The 27,497-nt window shown below is 48.3% G+C and overlaps 1 protein-coding gene across 3 annotated transcripts in view; it reads left to right on the top strand.

Annotated features, from left to right (window-relative positions):
- The window catches only part of lyst (lysosomal trafficking regulator), a 482,598-nt gene that overhangs the window by 206,112 nt on the left and 248,989 nt on the right, over nucleotides 1-27,497 (top strand). For all 3 annotated transcript variants that reach the window (XM_072498518.1, XM_072498516.1, XM_072498517.1), the window contains 2 exons: nucleotides 5,862-6,018; nucleotides 27,255-27,466. In XM_072498518.1, coding sequence (XP_072354619.1) covers nucleotides 5,862-6,018; nucleotides 27,255-27,466 — 369 coding nt within the window. The remainder of the gene's footprint in view (nucleotides 1-5,861; nucleotides 6,019-27,254; nucleotides 27,467-27,497) is intronic.

Genomic DNA, 27,497 nt, shown 5'->3' with positions numbered 1-27,497 from the left:
CTAATTATAACAATATTAGGCGGGAACTGAAGAACATAGATTGGGGGCGGATGTTTGAGGGCAAATCAACATCTGACATGTGGGAGGCTTTCAAGTGTCAGTTGAAAGGAATACAGGACAGGCATGTTCCTGTGAGGAAGAAAGATAAATACGGCAATTTTCGGGAACCTTGGATGACGAGTGATATTGTAGGCCTCGTCAAAAAGAAAAAGGAGGCATTTGTCAGGGCTAAAAGGCTGGGAACAGACGAAGCCTGTGTGGCATATAAGGAAAGTAGGAAGGAACTTAAGCAAGGAGTCAGGAGGGCTAGAAGGGGTCATGAAAAGTCATTGGCAAATAGGGTTAAGGAAAATCCCAAGGCTTTTTACACGTACATAAAAAACAAGAGGGTAGCCAGGGAAAGGGTTGGCCCACTGAAGGATAGGCAAGGGAATCTATGTGTGGAGCCAGAGGAAATGGGCGAGGTACTAAATGAATACTTTGCATCAGTATTCACCAAAGAGAAGGAATTGGTAGATGTTGAGTCTGGAGAAGGGGGTGTAGATAGCCTGGGTCACATTGTGATCCAAAAAGACGAGGTGTTGGGTGTCTTAAAAAATATTAAGGTAGATAAGTCCCCAGGGCCTGATGGGATCTACCCCAGAATACTGAAGGAGGCTGGAGAGGAAATTGCCGAGGCCTTGACAGAAATCTTTGGATCCTCGCTGTCTTCAGGGGATGTCCCGGAGGACTGGAGAATAGCCAATGTTGTTCCTTTGTTTAAGAAGGGTAGCAAGGATAATCCCGGGAACTACAGGCCGGTGAGCCTTACTTCAGTGGTAGGGAAATTACTGGAGAGAATTCTTCGAGACAGGATCTACTCCCATTTGGAAGCAAATGGACGTATTAGTGAGAGGCAGCACGGTTTTGTGAAGGGGAGGTCGTGTCTCACTAACTTGATAGAGTTTTTCGAGGAGGTCACTAAGATGATTGATGCAGGTAGGGCAGTAGATGTTGTCTATATGGACTTCAGTAAGGCCTTTGACAAGGTCCCTCATGGTAGACTAGTACAAAAGGTGAAGTCACACGGGATCAGGGGTGAACTGGCAAGGTGGATACAGAACTGGCTAGGCCATAGAAGGCAGAGGGTAGCAATGGAGGGATGCTTTTCTAATTGGAGGGCTGTGACCAGTGGTGTTCCACAGGGATCAGTACTGGGACCTTTGCTCTTTGTAGTATATATAAATGATTTGGAGGAAAATGTAACTGGTCTGATTAGTAAGTTTGCAGACGACACAAAGGTTGGTGGAATTGCGGATAGCGATGAGGACTGTCTGAGGATACAGCAGGATTTAGATTGTCTGGAGACTTGGGCGGAGAGATGGCAGATGGAGTTTAATCCGGACAAATGTGAGGTAATGCATTTTGGAAGGGCTAATGCAGGTAGGGAATATACAGTGAATGGTAGAACCCTCAAGAGTATTGAAAGTCAAAGAGATCTAGGAGTACAGGTCCACAGGTCATTGAAAGGGGCAACACAGGTGGAGAAGGTAGTCAAGAAGGCATACGCCATGCTTGCCTTCATTGGCCGGGGCATTGAGTATAAGAATTGGCAAGTCATGTTGCAGCTGTATAGAACCTTAGTTAGGCCACACTTGGAGTATAGTGTTCAATTCTGGTCGCCACACTACCAGAAGGATGTGGAGGCTTTAGAGAGGGTGCAGAAGAGATTTACCAGAATGTTGCCTGGTATGGAGGGCATAAGCTATGAGGAGCGATTGAATAAACTCGGTTTGTTCTCACTGGAACGAAGGAGGTTGAGGGGCGACCTGATAGAGGTATACAAAATTATGAGGGGCATAGACAGAGTGGATAGTCAGAGGCTTTTCCCCAGGGTAGAGGGGTCAATTACTAGGGGGCATAGGTTTAAGGTGAGAGGAGCAAAGTTTAGAGTAGATGTACGAGGCAAGTTTTTTACGCAGAGGGTAGTGGGTGCCTGGAACTCACTACCGGAGGAGGTAGTGGAAGCAGGGACGATAGGGACATTTAAGGGGCATCTTGACAAATATATGAATAGGATGGGAATAGAAGGATACGGACCCAGGAAGTGTAGAAGATTGTAGTTTAGTCGGGCAGTATGGTCGGCACGGGCTTGGAGGGCCGAAGGGCCTGTTCCTGTGCTGTACATTTCTTTGTTCTTTGTTCTTTGTACTTAATCTTTAATCACAGCCCGCACTTTGTCACAAAATCCTCTATCTGCCAACAGCCTCGAATCGAGTCTCCACCCCGGCCTCTGCTCCCATCCCGATATAAACTGAATCTCCAGCCAATGTGGCGCATGGTCCGAGATTACTATCCCCGCGTAATCTGCCCCATCCATCCCGACCAAAATCTCCCGGCTCACCACAAAAAAGTTAATTCTGGAATATACCCTGTACACATGCGGGGGAAAAAAGGAATACCCCCTTCCTCCTGGGTTCTTGAAGTGCCACGGGTCCATCATATCAAAGTTTTCCATGAACCCACCCAGCTCCTTGCCATTTGGACCCTACCCATTGACCTGGAGCTCGGCCTATCTACCCTCGGCTCTAGGACACAACTGAAATCTTCTCCTTTAATCAACTGACGAGTGGTCAAGACCGGGATTGCTGATCGCAACCCCTTCATAAAACGTGCATCGTCCCAATTCGGTGCATTCATATTACCAAAACTATTGGCGTCACTTCTAATACCCCACACAAAATCACATATCTCCCACCCGGGCCCCTCACTACCTTCCTGCTCACAAACCCCATTTTCTTACTCATCAAAATTGCCACTCCCCGCGACTTTGAATTAAAGCCCGAGTGGAAATCCTGACCCACCTGCCCCTTCCTTAGCCTAACCTGGTCCTTCACGTGGAGGTGCGTCTCCTGCAGAAAGACCACCTCCGCTTTCAAGCTCCTAAGGTGTGCAAAGACCCGAGATCTTTTGACTGGTCAATTGAGCCCTCGCATGTTCCAAGTTAGCAGCCTTACCGGGGGGTTTACGCCTCCATTCTCCTCTACTATCTGCCATCCTCCCTTTTTGGCTCTACCCAGTTAATTTCACCCTATACCTGGCCCATCCAAGATGGCCCCTTTCTCCGCCCATGACCATGTTTGTTCTCCAACTTCGCCTCGTCGCGTCATCCTCCTTTTCCTCCTCCCCTTCCTCCTCCCCACCCCCTTCCCCACCCCCTTCCCCCCCCCCCCCCCCCCCCTACGGCCAACTCTCTTGGGCTTCTCCCCCACCTCACTTCTGTTCACCAGCAGTACCTGCCAGCGTGATAACTCTTGCCCAAAGACTTCTACCACTGACCCTCCCCATCCTCGCCTCTCTGTTCTGTGAAGAAGGCTCCTCGTCGACCTAACCCTCTCCACCCCATCAAAGACTCATCTCGAACCACAGGTCACCTTCCCAAGAACAAACAGAAAAAGAAAACACCCAGCCCCAGGCAGGAGGTGTGGGGACAGGGACAGCCATTCCCTTACAGACTTTTCACCCCTGCTACCCTTTGTCAATCCAACAGTTTAAAAAAACAGATAAAATGACTCCACATCGGAGGATAAGAAAACCCCTCACTCCCTCCAACGCCACTCTACCCGTGTTCCAAATTACTTCAAAGTGCCAACACCTCAGTCTCCCAGAATTATTCAGTTCAGTTCTCCCCCAGTTTATAGGACATAACATAGAACACACAGTGCAGAAGGAGGCCATTCGGCCCATCGAGTCTGCACCGACCCACTTAAGCCCTCACTTCCACCCCATCCCCTTAACCCAATAACCCCATCTAACCTTTTTGGCCATTAAGGGCAATTTAGCATGGCCAATCCACCTAACCTGCACGTCTTTGGACTGTGGGAGGAAACCGGAGTACCCGGAGGAAACCCACGCAGACACCTGGGAGAATCCGCACAGACAGTGACCCAGCGGGGAATCAAACCTGGGATCCTGGTGCTATGAAGCCACAGTGCTATCTACTTGTGCTACCATGCTGCCCTTAAGTTTTGACTGGACATCTAAAAGCATGATTATTCATGAAGCCATTGAAATATCTCTAAATATTGGCAGGTAATATGTGCCCAATTTTCATTTGTGACAGACCACTTCTACATATACATTACCCTCTTAAAAAATTAAAATTGGTTGCCTTAGGATTCCAAAATAAGATAAAGTGGAAGAAGTGCAGAAAAATATTTACTCAAAATATTTTCAACTATCCATCTATTGCTTCAATTTAATATGCATAATCAACACATCCAACACCACAACTGGAAAACAGTTATAATCCTTGATGAATCAAGATTTCCTTCTGAAATAGCTGAGAACAATGCCAAATGTGTTTGCACCAAATTAAGGACATGAATGGATGCAAGTCAGGGTTTTTCACCCCTGCATTTGTCAGCCCATATATCTTCTCCTATTCATCATAATGAAACAATCATGAATAGGTGAGCACAGAAGTAGGCCAAAACCTAGCAATATTGTTACATGGAAGCATAACTTGTAATTGTTTGTTCAGAATTTATTTTTGAGATTTATGTACATTTATACTCCTTGATAAAGTCATTGGCCGCTTCTGGGGTCTCAAAATAGTATTGCCGGCCTTTATACATCACCCAAAGCTTTGCCGGGTAAAGCACACCAAACCTTACCTTAGCACCCCCATGGCTTTGTTGAACCCCGCACGCCGTTTTGCCAGCTGATCTCCAATGTCCTGGTATATTTGGACCTTGTTCCCCTCTCATTCACAGTTGCGCTTCTCCCTGGCTCACTTCCGAATCTTCTCTTTCTCCACGAACTTATGGAGTCTCACGATCACCGCCCGTGGCGGCTCCTCCGCTCTAGGGTTCTGCCTCAGAGACCTGTGTGCTCTGTCCACTTCAGGGGCTTTATCCAACACCCTCTCCTCCACCAGTCCCAGCCAGCATCCTCGAAACGTACCCCGTGGCACTCGCACCTTCCACACCTTCAGGCAGGCCCACTATCCCCAGATTATGCCTTCTCAATCTATTTTCCTGATCATCCACCTTTGCTCTCAACATTTTGCAAAGATCTCCTAAGAGCCCCACCTCCGCCTCCACTGCCACCACCCGATCGCTGTGGTCTGACATCACTCTCTCAATCTCTCGGATCTGCGGCCCCTGTGCCTCCAAAGATTTTCCACCCTCTCCATTAGGCCCTTCAGGGGTGCCACAGCCCCTTCGATGGCCTTCAAGCGATCCTCCTGCATCTCCCTCTGCTGGCTGAACTCTTCCTTGATGAAGGCCATCTGGGGCTTTGTTACTTGCACTAGCCATTCAGCCTCTGCCATCCTTCCACTGGTTGCTGCGCCACAAATCTCTTCCAACCCCTTGGCCAGGTCCTTCACCACCTGCCGGGTTTGGTAACCAGCAGACATGGCACTCCCGGGGGGAACTTCTCCGACCTTCAGTTACACTTTTCTATCGATGTTGCACCCAATTTCAGGTAAAATGAGCTCTTTACTTTGCCTTCAAGCAGGTGCTGCCCTGTGTGCGATCACTCACACCATGGCTGCCACCGGAAGTCCCAGCTCTGTTTTCTACACCAAGGTGCTCTGCTTGCTGGAACTCCTCAGTATCGCGAGAGATGGTGTCCTGATCTCAGAGGCCCCCGACGGCTGCGCGCCCCCCCAACCACAACACACTATGGGAGGGTTCCCAGTGCACATTATCTGCTAATTCTGGGAATGCAGTGAGAATTTGTGAATACTGTTTGGAAGCTGGATGCTACTCTAACAAAAAGCTGATTTGATTTGCTCATTGAAATGCCATGGTTTGATTTTAAAATGGAATGGCTATCAATGTATAAGGGCTTGCTAACTTTCATTTATTCCACAGCAACAGAAAATAAATAGTGATGCAGCCCTACAGATGGGTGATCTTTCAGAGGAGACAGAAGAACCACAATATTGTAACATGAGGATTTTTGCAGAAGAGGAAGGATATGAGGCTGATAGCGAAAGTAACCCAGAAGAGATTTCAGCCAAGGAGGAAGGTAAATTTGCTTCCATGTATTTCACTTTCCATCTCACCAATCTTGGTCAGCTCTGCTCAGGCACAGAGAGTCATATTGTAAATGAGTGCAATAGGTTCTTGTTTAATGTTGTGGTTGTGTTCTGATAAGTACAACTTTAAATTAAACGATGTTAAGTGAATCGAATTTTCCCATTATAACCAATGTAAAAACAATAGTTGGTGCTGTAGGACCTTTCTTATCAGAAAACAGCATTAAAACATGTTGAGGTGTTTTACATTGCTACATTTCAATATTCATAAATTAAATAACTGTTAGGATAAAATAAATGTAGAAATAAAAAATAAATATGTTGCCTGTTTCTACTTACTCCAACTCATCAAATCTCTGGCTTGCCTATCTCTCCTGCTCCACGACCCACCGGCTTGCTGCCTTTCTCGCTCCACGACCCACCAGCTTGCTGCCTTTCTCGCTCCACGACCCACCAGCTTGCTGCCTTTCTCGCTCCACGACCCACCGGCTTGCTGCCTTTCTCACTCCACGACCCACCGGCTTGCTGCCTTTCTCACTCCACGACCCACCGGCTTGCTGCCTTTCTCGTTCCACGACCCACCCGCTTGCTGCCTTTCTCACTCCACGACCCACCGGCTTGCTGCCTTTCTCGCTCCACGACCCACCGGCTTGCTGCCTTTCTCGCTCCACGACCCACCGGCTTGCTGCCTTTCTCGCTCCACGACCCACCGGCTTGCTGCCTTTCTCGCTCCACGACCCACCAGCTTACTGCCTTTCTCGCTCCACGACCCACCGGCTTGCTGCCTTTCTCGCTCCACGACCCACCGGCTTGCTGCCTTTCTCGCTCCACGACCCACCGGCTTGCTGCCTTTCTCGCTCCACGACCCACCGGCTTACTGCCTTTCTCGCTCCATGACCCACCGGCTTGCTGCCTTTCTCGTTCCACGACCCACCTGCTTGCTGCCTTTCTCGCTCCACGACCCACCAGCTTACTACCTTTCTCGCTCCGCGACCCACCGGCTTGCTGCCTTTCTCGCTCCACGACCCACCGGCTTGCTGCCTTTCTCGCTCCACGACCCACCGGCTTGCTGCCTTTCTCGCTCCACGACCCACCAGCTTACTACCTTTCTCGCTCCGCGACCCACCGGCTTGCTGCCTTTCTCGCTCCACGACCCACCGGCTTGCTGCCTTTCTCGCTCCACGACCCACCGGCTTACTGCCTTTCTCGCTCCACGACCCACCGGCTTGCTGCCTTTCTCGCTCCACGACCCACCGGCTTGCTGCCTTTCTCGCTCCACGACCCACCTGCTTGCTGCCTTTCTCGCTCCACGACCCACCAGCTTACTACCTTTCTCGCTCCGCGACCCACCGGCTTGCTGCCTTTCTCGCTCCACGACCCACCCGCTTGCTGCCTTTCTCGCTCCACGACCCACCGGCTTGCTGCCTTTCTCGCTCCACGACCCACCGGCTTACTGCCTTTCTCGCTCCACGACCCACCGGCTTGCTGCCTTTCTCGCTCCACGACCCACCGGCTTGCTGCCTTTCTCGCTCCACGACCCACCGGCTTGCTGCCTTTCTCGCTCCACGACCCACCGGCTTGCTGCCTTTCTCGCTCCACGACCCACCGGCTTGCTGCCTTTCTCGCTCCAAGACCCACCGGCTTGCTGCTTTTCTTGCTCCACGACCCACCGGCTTGCTGCCTTTCTCGCTCCACGACCCACCGGCTTACTGCCTTTCTCGCTCCACGACCCACCGGCTTACTGCCTTTCTCGCTCCACGACCCACCAGCTTGCTGCCTTTCTCGCTCCACGACCCACCGGCTTGCTGCCTTTCTCGCTCCACGACCCACCGGCTTGCTGCCTTTCTCGCTCCACGACCCACCGGCTTGCTGCCTTTCTCGCTCCACGACCCACAGCTTGCTGCCTTTCTCGCTCCAAGACCCACCAGCTTGCTGCCTTTCTCGCTCCACGACCCACCGGCTTGCTGCCTTTCTCGCTCCACGACCCACCGGCTTACTGCCTTTCTCGCTCCACGACCCACCGGCTTGCTGCCTTTCTCGCTCCACGACCCACCGGCTTGCTGCCTTTCTCGCTCCACAACCCACCGGCTTGCTGCCTTTCTCGCTCCACGACCCACAGCTTGCTGCCTTTCTCGCTCCAAGACCCACCGGCTTGCTGCCTTTCTCGCTCCAAGACCCACCGGCTTGCTGCTTTTCTTGCTCCACGACCCACCGGCTTGCTGCCTTTCTCGCTCCACGACCCACCGGCTTACTGCCTTTCTCGCTCCACGACCCACCGGCTTGCTGCCTTTCTCGCTCCACGACCCACCGGCTTGCTGCCTTTCTCGCTCCACGACCCACCAGCTTGCTGCCTTTCTTGCTCCACGACCCACCGGCTTACTGCCTTTCTCGCTCCACGACCCACCGGCTTACTGCCTTTCTCGCTCCACGACCCACCGGCTTGCTGCCTTTCTCGCTCCACGACCCACCGGCTTGCTGCCTTTCTCGCTCCACGACCCACCGGCTTGCTGCTTTTCTCGCTCCACGACCCACCGGCTTACTGCCTTTCTCGCTCCACGACCCACCGGCTTGCTGCCTTTCTCGCTCCACGACCCACCGGCTTGCTGCCTTTCTCGCTCCACGACCCACCGGCTTGCTGCTTTTCTCGCTCCACGACCCACCAGCTTACTGCCTTTCTCGCTCCACGACCCACCGGCTTACTGCTTTTCTTGCTCCACGACCCACCGGCTTACTGCCTTTCTCGCTCCACGACCCAGCGGCTTACTGCCTTTCTCGCTCCACGACTCACCAGCTTACTGCCTTTCTCGCTCCACGACCCACCCGCTTGCTGCCTTTCTCGCTCCAGGACCCAGCGGCTTACTGCCTTTCTCGCTCCACGACCCACCCGCTTGCTGCCTTTCTCGCTCGACGACCCACCCGCTTGCTGCCTTTCTCGCTCCACGACCCACCCGCTTGCTGCCTTTCTCGCTCCACGACCCACCGGCTTGCTGCCTTTCTCGCTCCACGACCCACCAGCTTACTGCCTTTCTAGCTCCACGACCCACCGGCTTGCTGCCTTTCTCGCTCCTCGACCCACCAGCTTACTGCCTTTCTCGCTCCACGACCCACCGGCTTGCTGCCTTTCTCGCTCCACAACCCACCAGCTTACTGCCTTTCTTGCTCCACGACCCACCAGCTTACTGCATTTCTCGCTCCACGACCCACCGGCTTGCTGCTTTTCTCGCTCCACGACCCTCCGGCTTGCTGCCTTTCTCGCTCCACGACTCACCGGCTTGCTGCCTTTCTCGCTCCACGACCCACCCGCTTGCTGCCTTTCTCGCTCCACGACCCACCAGCTTGCTGCCTTTCTCGCTCCACGACCCACCCGCTTGCTGCCTTTCTCGTTCCACGACCCACCAGCTTACTGCCTTTCTCGCTCCACGACCCACCGGCTTGCTGCCTTTCTCGCTCCACGACCCACCGGCTTGCTGCCTTTCTCGCTCCACGACCCACCAGCTTACTGCCTTTCTCGCTTCACGACCCACCGGCTTGCTGCCTTTCTCGCACCACGACCCACCGGCTTGCTGCCTTTCTCGCTACAGGACCCACCGGCTTACTGCCTTTCTCGCTTCACGACCCACAGCTTGCTGCCTTTCTCTCTCCATGACCCACCGGCTTGCTGCCTTTCTCGCTCCACGACCCACCCGCTTGCTGCCTTTCTCGCTCCACTACCCACCGGCTTGCTGCCTTTCTCGCTCCACGACCCACCGGCTTGCTGCATTTCTCGCTCCATAACCCACCAGCTTACTGCCTTTCTCGCTCCACGACCCACCAGCTTACTGTCTTTCTCGCTCCACGACCCACCGGCTTGCTGCCTTTCTCGCTCCACGACCCACCGGCTTGCTGCCTTTCTCGCTCCACGACCCACCGGCTTGCTGCCTTTCTCGCTCCACGACCCACCGGCTTGCTGCCTTTCTCGCTCCACGACCCACCGGCTTGCTGCCTTTCTCGCTCCACGACCCACCGGCTTGCTGCCTTTCTCGCTCCACGACCCACCAGCTTACTGCCTTTCTCGCTTCCCGACCCACAGCTTGCTGCCTTTCTCGCTCCACGACCCACCGGCTTACTGCCTTTCTCGCTCCACGACCCACCGGCTTACTGCCTTTCTCGCTCCACGACCCACCGGATTGCTGCCTTTCTAGCTCAACGACCCACCGGCCTGCTGCCTTTCTCGCTCCACGATCCACAGGCTTGCTGCCTTTCCCACTCCCTAACTCTCCAGCTTGAACCCTCTCCTAGTAAACGACACATTGGCTTGCCTTGTCTCCTGCTCGCCAAACCCCCAGCTTGCTTCCTGTCCGACTTCCCAACCCTTCAGATTGCTGCCTCTCCTGCTCCCTGATCCTTTGGCTTGCTGCCTCTCCATTTACCGGCATGCTAGCTTGCCGTCTCTCCTGCTCCCCAAATCCCTGGCTTGCCTCCTTTCCTGCTCCCTAAACTTCTGGCTTGCTGCCTCTCTGATTTCCCAACCCTCTGGCTTGCTGCCTCTCCTGCTGCTTAACCTTCTAGCTTGCTGGCTCCTGTTCTTCAACCATCTGGCGTGCCACCTCTCCTGTTCCCTGACCCATATTTATGTGTTATTCTCATTGTATTTCCTTTTGTTGTTGAGTAGGAGGTTTTTGGTGTGGGGAGAAAGAGCTGCTTAGGGCTGCAGGAAACAAAATCCATGGTTTGTGCAGAGGAAACGTGGATTACAAAAGTTGTGGGTTGTATGAATATATTGTGCTACGTACCATGATCTGTTACTAGGATAGAATAGAGCTTTATTGTCCACGCAAAAGTGGAAATTTGCCTTTGGCTTCACCTCCACTATAAGATTTGGATTTATTTATTGTCACATGTATCGAGGTACAGTGAAAAGTATTGTTCTGTGTACAGACCAGACAGATCATTCCATACATGAAAAAACAATATAGGGCATACATAAATACAAAATGCAAATACATAGACACAGGCATCAGATAAAGCATACACTACTCAGTAGAGAAGATGTTTGAAGGGATCAGATCAGTCCATTAGAGAGTCATTCAGAAGTCTGGAAACAGCAGGGAAGAAGCTGTTTTTTATTCTGTTAGTCTGTGTTCTCAGACTTTTGCATCTCCTGCCCGATGGAAGATGTTGGAAGGGTGAATAAGCCGGGTGGGAGGGGTCTTTGATTATGTTGCCTGCTTTCCCAAGACAGAGGGTGGTATACACAGAGTCAATGGATGGGAGGCATGTTTGCGTGATAGACTGGGCGTTGTTCACGACCCTCTGTAGTTTCTTACGGTCTTGGGCCGAGCAGTTGCCATACCAGGCTGTGATGCAGCCAGATAGGATGCCTTCTGTGGTGCATCTGTAAAAGTTAGTAAGAGTCAATGTGGACATGCAAACCCCAAACAGACTGTGACCCAGAGTCGGGATCGAACATGGGACCTCGGCGCCGTGAGGCAGCAATGCTAACCACTGCACCACCGTGCTTCCCGGGGAAGAGATTGTTGTCGGTACACCACTCCACTAGGTTCTCTATTTCCCTCCTGTACTTTGACTCATGGTTGGTCGAGATCCGACCCACTACAGCCGTGTCATCAGCAAACTTGCAGATGGAGTTGGAGCCAAACTTTGCGCCAGTCGTGTGTGTGTATAGGGAGTATAGTAGAGGGCTAAGTATGCAGTCTGGCGTCGCCCTGGTATTGAGGACTATCGTGGAGGAGGTGCTGTTGTTTATCTTTACTGAATTTAATCTATGGGTCAGGAAGTCGAGGATCCAGGTGCAAAGGGAGGAGCCAAGTCCTAGGTTTTGGAGCTTTGATATGAGCTTGGCTGGGATTATTAAAATATAATCATAATAGTCATTCATTAAAAACAGTAAATGTTTCATGTATACCTACCTTCATATATTTGTACATATATAACATACATCTAAACCATACAGATATAACACATTGCACTCTGCCATTAAAGCAGTTACTGATTGCAGTAAGTTAAACAAAAGAACAAAGAACAATACAGCACAGGAACAGGCCCTTCGGCCCTCCAAGCCTGTTCTGGTCATGATACCACCCTTGGCCAAAACCCTCAGCACTTCCCTCTATACCCATCCTATCTATGTATTTGTCGAGATGCCAATTTACTATAAAACTCCCGAAACACATCATTTATCCCCGCCACCATCTCTCTCCCTCCCCCTGCCCTGTATTTCTCACATTCCCAATCTCTCTCGCCGCCTCCTGTTTCCTCTGCAGGTGCGCAAGCATCCTGCTGACTTTTTCCCCATACTCATACACCGCTCCCGTTATCCTCCTCAGCTGTCCCTCCACTGTACCTATGGACAGGAGCCCCAAATTCCAGCTGCAGTCTCTGACGTTCCTTCAAAACCCCATCATCCGGCGACTCCGCATACCTCCTGTCCACGTGTAAAATTTCGCCTACCAGCCTGTCCAACTCCGCCCGCCAGTGTTCTCCTTAAAGGCCCGAATTGAGATGAATTCCCCCCTAATAACCGCCTTCAGTGCCTCCAAAACCACCCCGCCGAAACCTCACCCGTGTCATTGATCCCTATATATCCCCGAATGGTCTCCCTTACCCGCTCACATACCTTCTCCTCTGCTAACAGCCCCACATCCAACCTCCATTGCGGGCACTGAGCCTTTCCCTTGCTAACTTGCAGGTCCACCCAGTGCGGGGCCTGGTCTGACACCACTATTGCTGAATATTCAGCATCTACCACCTCAGCCAGCAGCGTTTTGGCCAACACAAAGAAGTCTATCCGGGAATACATCTTATGCACATGGAAGTAGAATGAAAACCTCTTACTCCTCGGGCTCCCAAATCTCCACTGATTGACCCCCCCCCCCCCCCCCCCCCCCCCCAATGCGCTTCATGAACCCCCGAAGCTCATTTGCCATGGCTGATACCCTCCCAGAACTAGAACTCAACCGGTCCAGCCTTTGCTCCAGGACTGTTTTGAAATCTCCCCCCATAATCAGTCAATGTGAATCTAGGTCTGGGATCTCCTCTGGTACCCATCTAACAAACTCAACGTCATCCCAGTTCGGGGTACATATATTTACCAATTCCACGGCCATTCCCTCCAGCTTCCTACTAACCATAACATATCTACCCACGAGTCCGCTTTTATATTCTCCACCTCGACTGCCACCCGCTTATTAACCAAGATCGCCACCCTTCTCGTTTTAAAGTCTAACCCCGAATGGAACACCTGTCCAACCCATCCCTTCCTTAACCTAATCTGGTCCCCCACCTTCAGATGTGTCTCCTGCAACATACCCACCTCCGCCTTCAGTTGCCTCAAGTGCGTTAACACACGGGCCCTTTTGGCTGGCCCATTCAGTCCCCGAACGTTCCATGTGACCAGCCTGGTCGGGGGGCACCTTGCCCCCCTCCTCTGACGATCAACCATAACCTCTCCTAGACCAGTCTGCGACCCATGACCCGTACCTCACCTGGCCACCTCTCAGGCACCTACCGTCATCAACCCTCCTCCTCCTCCACTTTGAAAGTCCCCTCCCCGTCAGCAGTCTCACCCCCCCCCCCCCCCAAATCGATCTTCAGCTCACCTCCCACTTTGCTTCCGTGAACTAGCCTGCCCAGCTAGCCTGGCAGCCCCCGCCCATGGCACCTAGCATCCTACCCCCCACTGAATCCCCTCCCCCCGCTCCTAGTGCAAACAGCCAAAACAAAGGCAAGAAGTAGAAACAGACAAACAATCGCTCCCAAGGTCCGAGCATAAAGGCCCACTCCTCATCCCTTAACAAAGCACAGTATATCGCCAAACCCCAACCAGAATCGAAAAAACGGAGAAAGAAAAACGAAAAAATCCAAACCACATAAACCCAAAGTTTTTCACAATATAGTTCAGATCTTCTCAATCAAAGTTCAAGATCATCCTTCTCCTGTCAGTCCATTCTCCTTTATAAAGTCCGCTACCTCCTCCGCCGAGCGAAAGTACAACCCCTGGCCCCTATAGGCATGCCCGGTACAATAGTCCAAACTTTACGCCCTTCTTGTACAGGGTCGCCTTGACCTTAATAAAGTTCGCCCTCCTCTTCGCTAACTCTGCTCCCAGGTCCTGGTATAACTGGATCTCAACATCTTCCCAAGTGCATCGCCTCGCCTACCTGGCCCACCTCATGATACGTTCCTTGTCCAGGAACCGATGCAATCGCACCACCATCGCCCTCAACGGTTTTCCTCCTTGTGGGCCCGGCCCACCTCCAAAGGCCGGTCGAACGCACCTTCCCAAGCAGTTTCTCCAGCATCTTCCCGATGTACGTACCCGCATCCAATTCTTCAATTCCCTCCGGAAGGCCCACGATCCGAATGTTCTGCCTCCGCAACAGGTCCTTCAGATCCTCCACCTTCTCCACCAGTCACTTCTGCTGATCACGCATCAGCCCAATCTCTGCTGCCGTCGAGGTGAACTGGTCCTCCTGCTCCCCACCTGCTCCTCCAGCCTCTGGATCGCCTGTCCCTGGGCCTCAAGTCTCATCTCCACGCGGTCAACCACCGCCTTGATTGAGTCCACCGCCTGGCCAGGTCCTCCGCACTTTCCTTCCGCAGTTGGGTGAACTTCTCATTCAGGAAGCTCACCAACTGGTCCATCGACCACTGAGGCGGCTGGGCCAGACCCTGCACATTCGCCATCTCTGCGTGCGCTGTCTGCTTCACACTCGCCTCGACCAACTAGTTCGCTTTTTTCTGGGGACTTCTGGACTGCAGCTCCATAAACCACGGGTCACTCTCTTCTGCTCTTACTTCTGCATCTTTTTCCTACAAAATTCCTGCGACAAACTGGGGTGTTCTCCCGCAGTATGGCTATAATATTTTCCTCAACCAATAATGCTACTTCCCCCACCCCTTTTACATCCCCCTCTATCTCTCCTGACGCATCTCTCTCCTCCAACGTTCAGCTGCCAATCCTGCCCTTCCTTTAATCACATTTCTGTGATAGCCACAATATCATAGTTCCAAGTATTAATCAGTGCTCTTATGTTCATCTGCCCTCCCTGCTATAATTCTGCTGTTGAAGCAAATACACTTCAGACCAGTGTTGTTCAAACTTTTTTTCCGGGGACCCAGTTTTACCAACCGGCCAACCTTCGTGACCCACGCCGGCCGACCTTCGCGACCCACCATTTTCTCTTACCTTGTTTGCTGCTGACAAAAATGGAGGAAATGGTTTTGGGTCCCTTTGGCCCTCGTACACGCTCCTCCAATGGAACCTGTTGGATAAAGGTAAAGCCTTCTGGTGTCGGAAAGTATGGAGTCTCCATTTGTCCAAAGTTCTGAATTTTTTTCCTGTTAAATTTAATCAAATAACCCCCCCCCCCCCCCCCCGAATTTGTAAAGAAAAATAAAAAATAAAATGAGTAAAATAAATGAAAAAAATAAATAAAACCCCCCTGAACTTGGAAAAAAAATAAAATGAGTAAAATAAATGAAAAAAAAATTAAATCAATAAAATAAATGAATAAAAACCACTGCAGAACTCGTAAAACAAAAAGCTGCAACCATTAAAAAAAAAAAGCGGCCGCACTGCGCATGCATGCCCGATTATCGGCGCATGCGCATTTGCGCACCGATCATCGTGCACGCATGTGCAATGTGGCTGATTTATTTTTTTTAGCATGTTCGTGGCCGCTTGCAGCCAGTGTTATGAAAAGCCAGCTGCTGCGTGGGGATTTGGGTGGTTGGGAGCGCCACGGACAACGGCTCCGCGACCCTCCCGACACCCGCCCGCGACCCACCCGTGGGTCGCACCCCCGACTTTGAAGAACACTGCTTCAGACTACTGCGTTTGAGCTGATAGGGTGATGTTGTTGTTCTCTTTATTTTTGTTCTATATTTCCCCTTCAGTTTTTACACCTTCCCAGCTAACGCTCTGGTTCCCACCCCACTGCCATACCAGTTTAAATCCTCCCGAGTGACTCTCGCAAACCTCCCAGCCAGGATATTGGTGCCCCTCCAGTTTAGATGACACCCGTCCTTCTTGTACAGGTCCCATCTGCCCCGGAAGAGATCCCAGTGGTCCAGAAATCTGAAATCCTCCCTCCTACACCATCAGTTTAGCCACATATTTAGCTGCACTGTCCTCCTATTTCTAGCTGACTGGCACGTGGCACAGGGAATAATCCGGAGATTACAACCTGATGGATCGGTATTTTGTTAATATATGTATGTGTCGCCGCACTATATATCAATCTTACAGAACTCGAGACTGAGCTTCTTGGGTGAAGTCAAGTACAGCTTTATTTATGTCAGTTTGAAAGTCTATTGATGAAGTCAAATTTTATATGAGTACAGAATCGAGAAAGTTGTTTGTCCAACGCAAATACAGATGGTTGAATTGAATTCAAAATACAATTCAGTCCTGGGTAATTTCTACAGATCAAAATGCACAAGAAAAAAATGAAACAAAAGTAAATAGCTGTTTGCAAAGCAAAGTAGAAATAGGTTTCAAAGGTTAGGTTAAAGATGAATTCAGAGAGCGCAAGCAAATGTTTTCTCCCGGTCTCGTAAAGAAATTATAATCGTTTCAGGCTCTGTCCCCTTTCTGACTGTGATTGGGTTAAAATAATTATTATTCATCTATTTGACCGAAATGTCTGTCTATCAAGTTTTAAGAGATAATATGGCATGCATGGGAAAACGTCTCTATGTTTCTATAATATGGTGTGATCGAACCACCTGTTTCCCACCATATTCTCCAGAACTGGGATGTTTGCCCAGTAATGATAACAATGAGTCTATTCTGCAACGTGGATAATCAGTTTGAATACTGACTTCCTTATCAGATCTTTTCCCATGCTCTCAGCATTTTCTGCTGTCATGGCTTAATATATGATTTTTAATAGTTAATGTCATTAAATAATTTCTTCCCTTAAACCTTTATTACCTATAATAAAGTAGGTTTCTAGAACAACCTTAGAGGTCCTGCTTTTTAGCTTAATGCCTACGTACATTGTTTTTTAGTAAGCTTATGGCACTGGGGACAAAAGATGTCTTGAGCAGATTTTTCCAGAAATTGGCATTCTTAAAACGCCAGCCCGAAGGGAGCCCTTCAAATTGATGAAATGAAGGTTGAGAGGGATCACCGATGATGGCCTGAGTTTTCCTCTTAACTGCGTTGTTAAATATCTAGTTGTGTCTGCTGTCTACCAATGATTTTACCCGTAATGTTGACAATTCCGGCCAGCATACTTTTGTATTTCAGACTCAGGTTATCGTACCAGACAATCTTGTTGAATTTTAAAATATTTTCCACCAGACTTTTTGTACACCTTCTCTAAAACATCTTGACTCACTCCAAACCCTTTCAGTATTCTAATTAAAAGCAGACGCTGAACGTTTTAAAGGTGCAGTCATTATTCTCTGTACTTCTTAGCTTCTGGTCTATGTATATTCCCAGATACTTGAAACACTCTACAACCTCTACTGGTTGAACATCCTTCCTCAGATAAGGAGACCAAAACTGCACCCCTCCTCCATACCTCGATTGGTGAACTTGATCTTTTCCAAATGCAGGAATTCTGCCAAATCGCTCACCTACACCCCTGCATTTGGCTGCTCCGAGTCCTGCTAGCACAACAAAATCTGTCTCCGGGCTATCGGGGAAGCAAAGGCTAACACGTTGGCCTCTCTCCCCTCCTGTACTCCTCGATCCTCCGACACTCCAAATATCGCCACCTCCGGACTCAGTGCTACTTCTACCGACAAAATCTTTGACATTGCATCCGAAAGCCCATTCCAAAACCCCTCAATCTCGTGCACGCCCAAAACATATGCCCGTACTTATCCTCCACCCCTGGAAAGAACCGACTCATCCTGGACACTGTCATGTGGGCCCTGTGCACCACCTTAAATTCGATAAGGCCTAGTCTTGCACACAATGAGAACGCTTTCACCCTCTACATAGCCTTCACTCAATACTCAGGCCCCCAACGCCCCTCATCTAAATCACATATATTATGAATTGCTGGGGGCCTGGCATCGAACCCGACGGTACCCCACTTGTCACTGCCTCCCATTTGGAAAAAGACCAGTTTATTCCTGCTCTTTGTTTCCTGTCTGCCAACCAGTTTTCTATCCATCTCGATACACTACCCCCAAACCAATGTGCTTTAATTTTACATGTTAATCTGTTATGTGAGCCTTCCGAAAGTCCAAATAAACCACATTATTGGTTCTCCCTCACCAACTCTACTTGTTACTGTTGCCATATTGCCAGGTTTGACAATGTGACACTGAACCTTCACATATCTAGACTCATAATCATCACTTGATGTTGAATTCATACATCGAAAAAATTCCAGCTCTATGTCCAAGTTGAGTAAGAGAGTGTGGAACAATGATAATCTGACTGAGATCACCAAACTGTGAGTCTATTAAGCCTGTGTCTTCAGTGCATTTCTCTACAGTGGTGAGACCTGGATGACATATGCTGGACAGGAGAAAAGTTTGAGCAATTTCCACCTTGGCTGTCTCAGGTGTATCCTGGTCAAGGTCACTAAATCAGAGGTCCTTCCATTAGCTTACACTTATTACAAAGCTAACGACACCTGCACTGGCTCAGCCGTGTTCATTTACTGGATGATGGCTCTTTACCGAAAGACCTTCTGCATGGTGAACCGGCCACTGGGTCAAGACCTTCTGGGCATCCATTCCTCTGCCATAAAGACACCTGGCATATAAAACAGGATATAAAGATGATGGACATTGACACTGGCAACTGGGAGATGATCACTGACAGCTGTTACCTCTGGAGGATAAATGTTTTGGAAGGGCATTGGAAGAGCTAAGCTGGCTGAGAAGAGAGCCCACTGATATGTGGGCCAGTGAATTGTGCACCTTCAGTCTGCTGTCTTTTTCTGCAGCAAATGCGACAAGAAACTGCAATGTCACAAGGGGGCTCTTGAATCACACCAGGCAATGCCTAACACAGAGTAAGAATGTAGGAACATAGGAATTAGGAGCAGAAGTAGGCAATTCATCCCTTCGAGCCTGCTCTGCTATTCAATCAGATTATGGCTGATCTCTTCCTGATCTCAAAGCCACCTCCCTACCTGTTATTCATATCCCTTTAACCCGTTTTAAAATCAGAAATATATCTATCTCCCTCTTGAAACCATTTCATGATTCAGACTCTACTGTACTATTGGGCAGCGAGTTTCACAAATTCACCACCCTCTGCGAGAATTAGTGCCTCCTCATCTCAGTTTTACATCTACTGCCTCTCAACCTATATCTGTGACCTTTTGTTCTAGATTGCCCTCTTTGCCCCACAAGGGGGAACATTTGGTCTACATTTACTTTACCAATCCCTTTTAGTATTTTATATACCTCGATCATATCCCCTCTCATCCTTCTGAACTCCAGTGAGTATAATAAGCCCAAACTGTTTAATCTCTCCTCGTATGTCAACCCCTTCATCCCTGGAATCAATCTGGTGAACCTCCTCTGAACTGCTTCCAATGCCACCACATTCTTCCTCAAATAAGGAGACTAAAACTGAACACAATACTCCAGATGTGGTCTCACCAACACCCTATACAAATCCAACAATACTTCTCTCCTTTTATACTCCAGTCCTTTTGCAATAAACGCGAACATTCCGTTTGCCTTTCTTATTACATTTTGTACCGGCATACAGGCTTTCTGTGATTCATGAACAAAGACACCCAGATCTCTCTGCCCAGACGCATTTTGAATCTGCTTTCCAATTAGATAATAATTTGCTTTTATATTTCTTTGGCTAAATTGGATAACCTCACACTTATCCACATTAACTCCATTTGCCAAATTTTGGTCCAATCCTCGAGCCTATCTATATCCATCTGTAAAATCTATATCTCCTCTTCACTGCCTCCTTTCTACCTATTTTAGTATCATCCACAAATTTTGCTGTTACACTCTCTCCCTGCTTGCAGATCAATTTATATAGATTGTAAACAGTTAAGGTCCGAAGACTGAACCCCTCAGCACCCCGCTAGTTACAGTTCGCCAACCAGAGAAGGACCCATTTAACCCGACCCTCTGCTTTCTGTCAGTCAGTCAATCCTCAATTCAATCTAGTATTCTACTCCCAAACCCCTGCAATCTCACCTTCTGGATCAATTGTTTACCTCACCTTGTCAAACGCCTTCTGGAAGTCTAGATATACCACATCCGCAGGTTCACCATTATCCACCTTGCTGGTTACGTCCTCGAAAGAACTCAAGCAAGTTTGCCAAGCTTGACTTGCCCTTCATAAAACCATGCTGACAATGGTGGATTGAGCTTTGTCTTTCCATATGCTCAGTCATCTCTCCTCAATGATTGATTCCAGCAACTTCCCCACCATAGAGGTGAAGCTAACCGGTCTATCATTTCCTATTTTTTGCCTCTCTCCCTTTTTGAATAGGGGAGTTACATTAGCGTATTTCCAATCCACTATGACCATTCCAGATTCCAGGGAATTTTGAAATATCATAACCAATGCATCCACAATCTCTGCTGCCACCTCCTTTAATACCCTAGGGTGCAGGCCATCAAGTCCCAGAAATGTATCGGTCTTTACTCCCATTAGTTTATTTAATACCTTCTCCCTAGTGATGGTTATTGCACTAAGTTCCTCTACATTTTGGGTGGTGCAGTGGTTAGCAATGCTGCCTCATGCCACTGAGGACCCGGGTTCAATCCTGGTCTCGGGTCACTGTCTGTGTGGAGTTTGCACATTCTCCCCATGTCTGCGTGGGTCTTGCCCCCCACAACCCAAAGATGTGCAGGTTAGATGGATTGGCCACGCTAAATTGCCCCACAGTTGAAAATAAAATAATTCGCACTCTAAATTTATTAAAAGAAAAGTTCCTCTGCATTAACTGCAGTTCTTGGAAAAATTTTATTATCCTCTACCCAGTTGACCAGCACGTGCAACCAATTGTGCTACGAGACGGAGGCTGCCGCGATGATTGTTATTGTACTGGTGACACCTTGGTTTATTACGATGAGAATGACTAAGACTTCAGTGGCTGTTAGTCCGTCTTATGTACCTATAGGTTATTGTTGAAGTGGTACTACTTGTGGCATGGTTTGCTTATGATCTCTGCTATTCATACATGTTTCCTCTTTATTTGTTGATTATATTGGCATTGCCAATCAGCTAACGCCTGAGGCCTATTTACTTGCATGTTCAGGATGTATGCTGTGTGCTATGACCATGAGGCAATGTTTACTTCTTGTAACTCCTTCTCTTATAGACTCAGTAGGAAATCCATACCTTTCTACCCCTGTTAGCATCCAGGAACCTGATGAAAAATAACTGGGATAAGAAATGGGTGCAAGCAAAATTATTAAGTATTTTAGCCTAGAGTTCACAGTTAAAGAAAATTGTAAATACACACTTTGTCTTGGAGTCTTGGTTAGGAAACTGCAGAGAGGGAGATGTTTTCAAGAATTAGGACCAGGGCTTGGAATCTGAAGTGGGGTGGAAAATTTGCAAACAAGACAACAGTTTTCAAGATCGGCTTTGAGGAAGAAGAAGCACAATGAGTTAGAATTAAAGTTGTGAACAGTCCATTCAGACTGGGGAGCCAGAACCTGTGGGTCGGGAAGACAAAAAGTTTTCAAAGTGTTGGCCTGGGCTGAACTGAAACCATAGGATGTGAAAGGAAAAATAATTGGAGTGGAGGGGCTGGGAACCAGAAGGAGGTTTGTTTATTTTATCAACAATTTTTAAGAAAGGTGAATTTTGAAGGGGGTGAAAATACCTGGAGTTTAGGCGTGAGCGAGAATTAGGATCCGGCTGCATCTACCCTGCCAAGCCTTCTCAATCTTATATGTTTCATAAGATCACCTTTCATGCTTTTAAACTCCAGTGACAACCCCTTTATTCGGGTGACGCCTTACAAATGCCTATACAGCACACAGAATCGTAGAATCCTTACAGTGGAGAAGGAGGCCATTCGATCTATCGAGTCCATACCGACCCTCTGAAAGAGCACCCTACTTAGACACATGCCCCCACTCGATCCCAGTGACCCTACCTAACCTTTTGGACACAAAGGGGCAATTTAGCATGGCTAATCCATCTAACCTGTACATCTTTGGACTGTGGGAGGAAACTGCAGCACCCAGAGGAAACCCACACAAACGCACTGCTATCTCACAGTGCCGAGGTCCTGGGTTCGATCCCTGCCCAGGGTCACTGTCCGTGTGGAGTTTGCACATTCTCCCCGTGTCTGCGCGGGTCTTGCCACCCAACCCAAAGATGTGCAGGGTACATGAATTAACCACACTAAATTGCCCTTTAATTGGAAAAAAAAGAATTGGTCACTCTAAATTTTTATTTTAAAATTTTCAATAAAAAGGAAACCCACGCAGACACGGGGAGAACGTACTAACTCCACACAGGCAGTCACCCGAGGCTGGAATTGAACCTGGGTCCCTGCCGCTGTGAGACAGCAGTGCTAACCAGCTGTAGCAAGACTTTCCAACTTTTGTAATCCATCCCCTTTGCAATAAAGGGCACCATTACATTTGCATACCTAATTAATTGCTGTATCTGCATGTTAACATTAGCAGTTCCCCATATGTAACAAATTCAATTTTTGACAACTAATCTGAAAGTCTCCAATAGTGTGTGGCAGAACAATGAGTAAAGTGGTCAGGGAGATGCATGTTTTCAGAAATGGAAAGCTCAGGGATGAAAAGAGAGTGATCATATCTTTAAGCAATGTTTTGAAAGAGAGATTGGTATTGATTCATGTGGGATCTGCAAGTTTTCTTAAGGAGCAGCAGTGCTTAAAAAAGTTACATTAAGGAGTGATTGATGATGAAGAGCAGAATAAGTCAAAAATCTACCTTGTAAAGAGAGGAATGTGTGTTCGAGAAGAAGGGGTCAGAGACCAATGTCCTGAGAGAGAGAGAGAGAGAGAGAGAGAGCGAGGGGTTAGGGTGGGAAAGACTAGCATTTATATAGTGCACTTCCATGGCTTTAGGATTTCCCAGAATGCTTTATTGCCAATTTCCCACAAACAACAATGTAATAAATGGTCCCAGAAACAACAATGTGATAAATGCTAGTTGGGTTGGCTGAGGGAGAAATTCTGACCTGGTGCATTTGCTTGCTTTTCAAATAGTGCTGTGGCATCTTTCATGCCCATCTTTGACTGAGGCCCTGTCTGCTCTCATCTGAAAGATGGCATCCCCATCAACTCTCCCTTATTTCTGCATAAGGTGTTAGCATAATTTGTGTACAGTAAGAAGTCTTACAACACCAGGTTAAAGTCCAACAGGTTTGTTTCGATGTCACTAGCTTTCGGAAAGCGGATTAGCGCTCCGAAAGCTAGTGACATCGAAACAAACCTGTTGGACTTTAACCTGGTGTTGTAAGACTTCTTACTGTGCTCACCCCAGTCCAACGCCAGCATCTCCACATCATAATTTGTGTGTTCAAGTGTCTGGCATGGGGCATGAATCCGCAACCTTCTGACTCAGTGACGGGTGTTGTAGCCACTGAAAATGGCCAACTCCCGATTCAAAATGAAGAACGGCAAAGGCTGATGGGAAAGTCAGCCAACAAGACAAAAACCAGCAGCTGCAAGTTGGCTGTGTATTTACCTCTGGAAAGGCCAGACAATATTGATACCAGCAACCATCAGCATAACAAAACAACAGCCATCTGCATACTAATGAGCAATTGCCGGGAACAATAAGCAACATTTAGACACACAAAGCAAAACCAGACTCTTCGGCGCCAGCAGGAGCCTACACAAAATGAGGTGAACGAGCACCTCAAGACCGCCCATCGATCAGGGAACCGCTCCAGCATTGGAGAAAATCGAACCAAGCGATTGGGACAAAGTCCAATCACTTGGGACCAGGTACAGGGTCCGCCCCGAAAGGCGGGAAGCCCCTGGGGACTATAAGAATTGAGCCCCAAGTTCAAATCGCTCTCTTTTTCTCCACCTCTTCGCTCTATTCACGCCCTTCTTCCTGCCCGGGTCACCCAGCAACAACGAACCAACATTGACCGTGACCGGAGCAGTGAAGATCGAAATCGTAAGTCTTAATTCAACGCTCGCTACGAGATAGGCGCTCCTAGCTACCAATCCGTACCAACTTTGAATCCTGCAGGCTCAGAACCCGAACAAAAGGCCATTTGTTTCCCTGACCTGGTGGGCCACTCCAAAGTTAAGTATAGGCCTGTTAGTTGTAGAAGTAGCTTAGACGTAGAATTTGTGCATGAGTAGCGATTACTGTGTATAATAAACATGCTTTGATTTAAATCTTACTAATCGGTGTATTGGATTATTGATCATTACTCGGACTTCAACCTCGTGGCAGTATCATAAAGATACCTGGCGACTCAAGAACAAAGGTAATAAAACAGAGCAATTGAACTAAGGCAAAGTTAGCAACAATGTGTTGGTACTAGGTCACAGTTAACAGTTTAAGGACCATTGGTTGGAAGAGAGGTAAGAAACAATATCGATGTCAAGCATCTAGATCTGGGAAAGTGGACAGCATTGGAGGAATCTTGTGAAGTGCGTTAAACTACAAGAAATAATGCACTACTTAAACTCCCATTTGTTTTATGAGCTAGGGATTAGGACCTATATTCTCCGCTGTCTAGATTATCCCCAAGATGAATGTCTGGGGCGGGATTCTCCGACCTCCCTGCCGGGTCGGAGAATCGCAGGGGAGCGGCGAGAATCCCGCCCCCGCCGGCCGCCAAAATCTCCGGCACCAAAAATTTGGCGGGGGCGGGAATCGCACCGCGCCCGTCGGCGGGCCCCCCTGGCGATTCTCCGGCCCGTGATGGGCCGAAGTCCCGCTGCTGTCATGCCAGTCCCGCCGACGTGAATCAAACCACCTACCTTATCGGCAGGACTGGCAGTGCGGGCGGGCTCCGGGGTCTTTGGGGGGGGGGGTGCGCGGGCCGATCTAGCCCCGGGGGGTGCCCCCACGGTGGCCTGGCCCGCGATCAGGGCCCACCGATCCACGGGCGGGCCTGTGCTGTGGGGGCACTCTTTTCCCTCCGCCTCGGCCACAGTCTTCGCCATGGCCGACGCGGAAGAGCCCCCCCCCCCCCCAACCCGGTGCATGCGCGGGGATGACGTCAGCAGACGCTCCCGCGCATGCATGGACTTCCGCCGCCCGGCGAAGACCTTTCGGCCCCAGCTGACGTGGCGCCAAAGGCCTTTCCCGCCGTCCGGCGATGCGCCAACCACTCCGGCGCACGCCTAGCCCCTCACGGTGAGGGCTTGGCCCCTAAAGGTGCGGAGAATCCCGCCCCGCCTGATAGGGGAGAATCCCGACCAGAGTGTCTGTGGATGTTCCAATACGTTGAATTTCTCGGTAGTTTGAACAACCAATCAGCAATTTCCTTGGACCCTTCCAAAAATGGTCAGTCCTAGTTACTTTCCTGGATAGTTATCTGGGAAATATTAGACAAAAAAATCCTAGTCTAAGCCCTGGCTAACTATAAAATAGACCGCTCAACACATTCATTGACTCGCCGCTCCCCAACCTTTTGAAGGCAGTGTTTACAGAAGGGAATTTAATATCCTAATTTAGTTTGGAATGAAGGAGCTGATTTCTCTTGCTAGAGTAACATGGACTGTCTTGAGTACTGTCCGTGTTTCCGTTAATTAAAGCAGCAGTAATTAAAATATAAAACAATATTTTTTTAATGAAAAAATAAAAGAATGTGTAAATTATCAAAGTTCCAAATTTTATTTAACTACAGCTGGAATAGGGAAATTAGAGATTGACTTAGAAAGGAGCGAAGAAAGAGTGAATGAGATAGAAAGAATGAAGAAAGGTAATTTGATTTTATATGAATACCTAATGTTTCTCTATGTGTAGAAGTAGATATTTGTACTAATTCAGCCAACAAATGGCTAAATCGCCAGTCTCAATGGCAATGAGATTAGCTTGGCTTAATTCTTTCAGTAATTCCATGTTAGCCATGAATTATATTATGAGTAGCGTGGTATTTTAATGTCACATTCAGAAACTAGTTCAATCTTGTTTCTGCTGTATATTCAGAATCACATCACACTTTCCTTATGTCATAGGTTTCTAATTACACAAACCTGTCTAAAATAGTCTTAGCATTAATATAAAATATATTTTTAAGCTTCTACTTTATTATTTCACCTCTTTTTTGCCCTTTATTCATTTTCTTTCATAATTTCCCAGAGTTCAGACATCTCTTTGTATTAATAGATACTCCATACATGTGTAAAAATGGTACTGAGATCTTTTGAAGTGGCAATTAGTTTAACTTGCTGTTGCCCAGTTAATTTGCATCCCATCACCGCAATACAACAAAGTTCTATTAACCTGTATGTCCCACACGTTTTCATTTGTCTTGTTCAATTTCTCCCTTTCAGCATAATTCATATAAAGTTAAAAGGCATGAGAAAAATATTAGATCTGTATTTTGATAACTGTATTTGAGTTTGTAATTTTAAGTACTCCAACCTAAAACTTTTTAACTGTAAACACAACAAAAAGGGTGAGAAGGGTAGGAGGGATAATGCACCACAAGGAGGTGTGTCATTTGCGACTTTAGCAAGGTTGGTTTTGGTGATGGGAGTTGAACAGACACAAGACTGAAGATTTTATTAGATATTGGGATGGGACTGACGTGCTCAAGCATTTTGAAGACGGGGAAGATGATTAAAGGTGGGCCAGGGAGTTGGAGGGAGTGGCTGGGTTACGAGTAAATTCTTTACAGAAGAAATAGCAGTTTTTAATCGGAAAAGAGAAGAAACCTGCGGAAGGGAAACCATTGATTGTATCAATTTCACTGAATTAAGTGTAACTCTGGAAAGAAATTGCAACAACTGTATTTTCATTCACTTCTACATATATCTGAGTTTACTGGTGGTAAAGTGGTTGTGGCAAGTTATATGGAAGTACCCCAATTTTTCTCTCCCAAGTTGTGGCTAGAATCTACTTGGTAATACCTGGTGTTCATTTTGACTTCTCAGTTTTATATGGATAATTTTAGCTAAAAGGACTTTTTGGACCGGGTTGTGTTTATTCATGCAGAGTTCTACCTTTTAGGTTTAGCCAAATCCCTTTCTTATCCATTTTAAACCATGACATAATTTTGCTGTGACTTTACCTCTAATCCCAAATGTGTGTTGAATATAAATACAGAATGTGTAATTGTTTTCTCTGCTCTGTGATACAGATGTGAAACTCATGGCTCAATCATCTAGTTATCTCTGTAATATTACTGAGGGTACTGCACAGAGAGAATTGATGTACCCCGAGATCTGTATGTTAGAACTCACCCTGCTGTCTGCCAGCAATCCCAGCCTTGATGTCCTAATCCATGTCTTCAGAAATTTGCTCAAGGTTGTACAACACAGTGAAAATAATGCTACATCCATTTACCAGCAGGTAAAACATCAATAAAACTGCTTTGTGTTAG

The sequence above is a fragment of the Scyliorhinus torazame genome, chromosome 4 (genome assembly GCF_047496885.1).
Source record: "Scyliorhinus torazame isolate Kashiwa2021f chromosome 4, sScyTor2.1, whole genome shotgun sequence".
Taxonomy (NCBI): Eukaryota; Metazoa; Chordata; class Chondrichthyes; order Carcharhiniformes; family Scyliorhinidae; genus Scyliorhinus; species Scyliorhinus torazame.
This window is presented reverse-complemented; position numbering and strand designations above follow the sequence as displayed.